Below are 2,500 nucleotides of genomic sequence, written 5' to 3' on the forward strand. Positions count from 1 at the left end.
GTAGTAATTCGGAAGTATTATGAAAGTATATTTAGTCTGTACAATATTAAGTATTACGTTACAGTCAGTCAGAGATGTGACCGTGTGTGGTTGTGTTGACCGTGTGTGGTTGTGTTGACCGTGTGTGGTTGTGTTGACCGTGTGTGGTTGTGTTGACCGTGTGTGGTTGTGTTGACCGTGTGTGGTTGTGTTGACCGTGTGTGGTTGTGTTGACCGTGTGTGGTTGTGTTGACCGTGTGTGGTTGTGTTGACCGTGTGTGGTTGTGTTGACCGTGTGTGGTTGTGTTGACCGTGTGTGGTTGTGTTGACCGTGTGTGGTTGTGTTGCTGTGTGTGGTTGTGACCGTGTGTGGTTGTGTTGACCGTGTGTGGTTGTGTTGACCGTGTGTGGTTGTGTTGACCGTGTGTGGTTGTGGTTGTGTTGCGGTCCAGACGCAGCCATCCTGCTCTGGAAGCTGAACGACAGTAAGGAGCCTGAGGCGGCGCCGGCCTTCACGGAGGAGGAGGACGCCCAGCTGAACAAGGAGAGCTGGAGCGTGGTCAAGACCCTGAGGTGAGCGTGGTCAAGACCCTGAGGTGAGCGTGGTCAGAGACCCTGAGGTGAGCGTGGTCAGAGACCCTGAGGTGAGCGTGGTCAGAGACCCTGAGGTGAGCGTGGTCAGAGACCCTGAGGTGAGCGTGGTCAGAGACCCTGAGGTGAGCGTGGTCAGAGACCCTGAGGTGAGTGTGGTCAGAGACCCTGAGGTGAGCGTGGTCAAGACCCTGAGGTGAGCGTGGTCAAGACCCTGAGGTGAGCGTGGTCAGAGACTCTGAGGTGAGCGTGGTCAGAGACCCTGAGGTGAGCGTGGTCAGAGACCCTGAGGTGAGCGTGGTCAGAGACCCTGAGGTGAGCGTGGTCAGAGACCCTGAGGTGAGTGTGGTCAGAGACCCTGAGGTGAGCGTGGTCAGAGACCCTGAGGTGAGCGTGGTCAGAGACCCTGAGGTGAGCGTGGTCAGAGACCCTGAGGTGAGCGTGGTCAGAGACCCTGAGGTGAGCGTGGTCAGAGACCCTGAGGTGAGCTGTCACACACCCGAAGGTAGTGGCAAATAAGGGAGTCCACACGTGTTTAAATGATACAACTTAAGTTTTATTCAGGTAAATAAGCCAAAATAAACTAAATAACATGTGTATATGAATATGGATAAGAGTCAGTGGTGTATGCCATGAGTGAAAGGTTGTAGAATGTATGTGGTATGTGTAAGAGGTGTATGTAGTGTCAAACTAAAAGGCCCCAAAACGTACCAAAACCCTAACGGAACCAAAGCAGAAGGAAGGAAGAGAGAGTGAGCTGAGGACACACCCACCTTATATAGACATCCTCAGCTCCCCAAACCCAGGTGACCCCACTTAGCCTGACGACCTACCCACTCTGCCCAAGCTCCTCCCACAGGAACCAGCAACAGCCAATGTGCAGGCAGAGTGGGAGGCGTCACAGCTACCATCTCCACCCTTTAGCTACGACCCTCCACCCAAAACCTCCGTAACTCATTTAGTGCCGGGGGTGAATAAAGTCACCCAAGTTGTCAACATTCTAGAGCGCCATAGGCGACGTAATTCACCAAAAAAACATACATTACGGTGCTTCATTTTGTAGCCAATCAAAGTATTGTTGCTAGGTAAATACTGCATGAAGCAGTGAGTGTTACGGAAGTCTTTGGCAGTTAGTGAGTTAAAGAGGAACTTCCTCTAAGACTATGGCGCATCGGTAGTAGTCTGATACTGTAGTCTGATCAATTAAATTCTGGCCCCAAAACTGACCAAAGTGTAAAAACCTTGGACATAACGCCAGTGTTTTTCATGTTCAGTCTAAATGGAGTAACTCAGAGAAGAGAGCGTGGTTTGCAGGGAGTTATGACTCCATTTAAAAAAATAAAAATAATGAGGAGGATGAAAATCAAGGTGAAAGCAGCCAGCGCAGTCCCTCTTTAACCTGGAAAGTCAGGACAGGGCTCGACATTAACGCCGTTTTACTTGTCTGGAGCAAGTAAACTTTCGCCGGGTTTGTTTGCGCGAGCACGACGACGCTGCTAGATCCTGGATCTGTTTACCTGTGTGCAGGAAGAACAACAGACGGCGCAGGCGCCAGACCAGACTAGATGATCGTTAGTGAAGATATTATCAAAGCGTACACGCCTGTCGATCACCCGTAAGCTTTGATAATATCTTCACTCACGATCATCTAGTATATGAAAATATTTCTTCTTTTTTTTGTAATCAATTATTTATTGCAAAACAGTACACATGAAAGACTCACATTATTACACCAAACAAAATAAGTGTCTGTCCTGATTATTTTATTTTTTCTCCCCCCCCACTATAAACACATGAGTACTCTTGTAATATTTCTGAATGAAATGTATTGTTAGTAATAATATGTGTCGCGCTATTATGTAGAGTTAATGATTAAACCAGGCTGGTTGTGTTTGCAGGGGACACATAGAGGACGTGTATGATTAAACCA

The 2,500-nt window shown here is 48.5% G+C and overlaps 1 protein-coding gene across 1 annotated transcript in view; it reads left to right on the top strand.

The window, feature by feature from the left end:
- The window catches only part of chaf1b (chromatin assembly factor 1, subunit B), a gene marked incomplete at both ends in the record, with an annotated part of 17,062 nt that overhangs the window by 2,716 nt on the left and 11,846 nt on the right, over positions 1 to 2,500 (top strand). Inside the window, one exon of the mRNA XM_080537046.1 lies at positions 432 to 552. Coding sequence (XP_080393172.1) covers positions 432 to 552 — 121 coding nt within the window. The remainder of the gene's footprint in view (positions 1 to 431; positions 553 to 2,500) is intronic.

The sequence above is a fragment of the Nansenia antarctica genome (genome assembly GCF_963989245.1).
Source record: "Nansenia antarctica genome assembly, chromosome: 7".
NCBI classification, from domain to species: Eukaryota; Metazoa; Chordata; class Actinopteri; order Argentiniformes; family Microstomatidae; genus Nansenia; species Nansenia antarctica.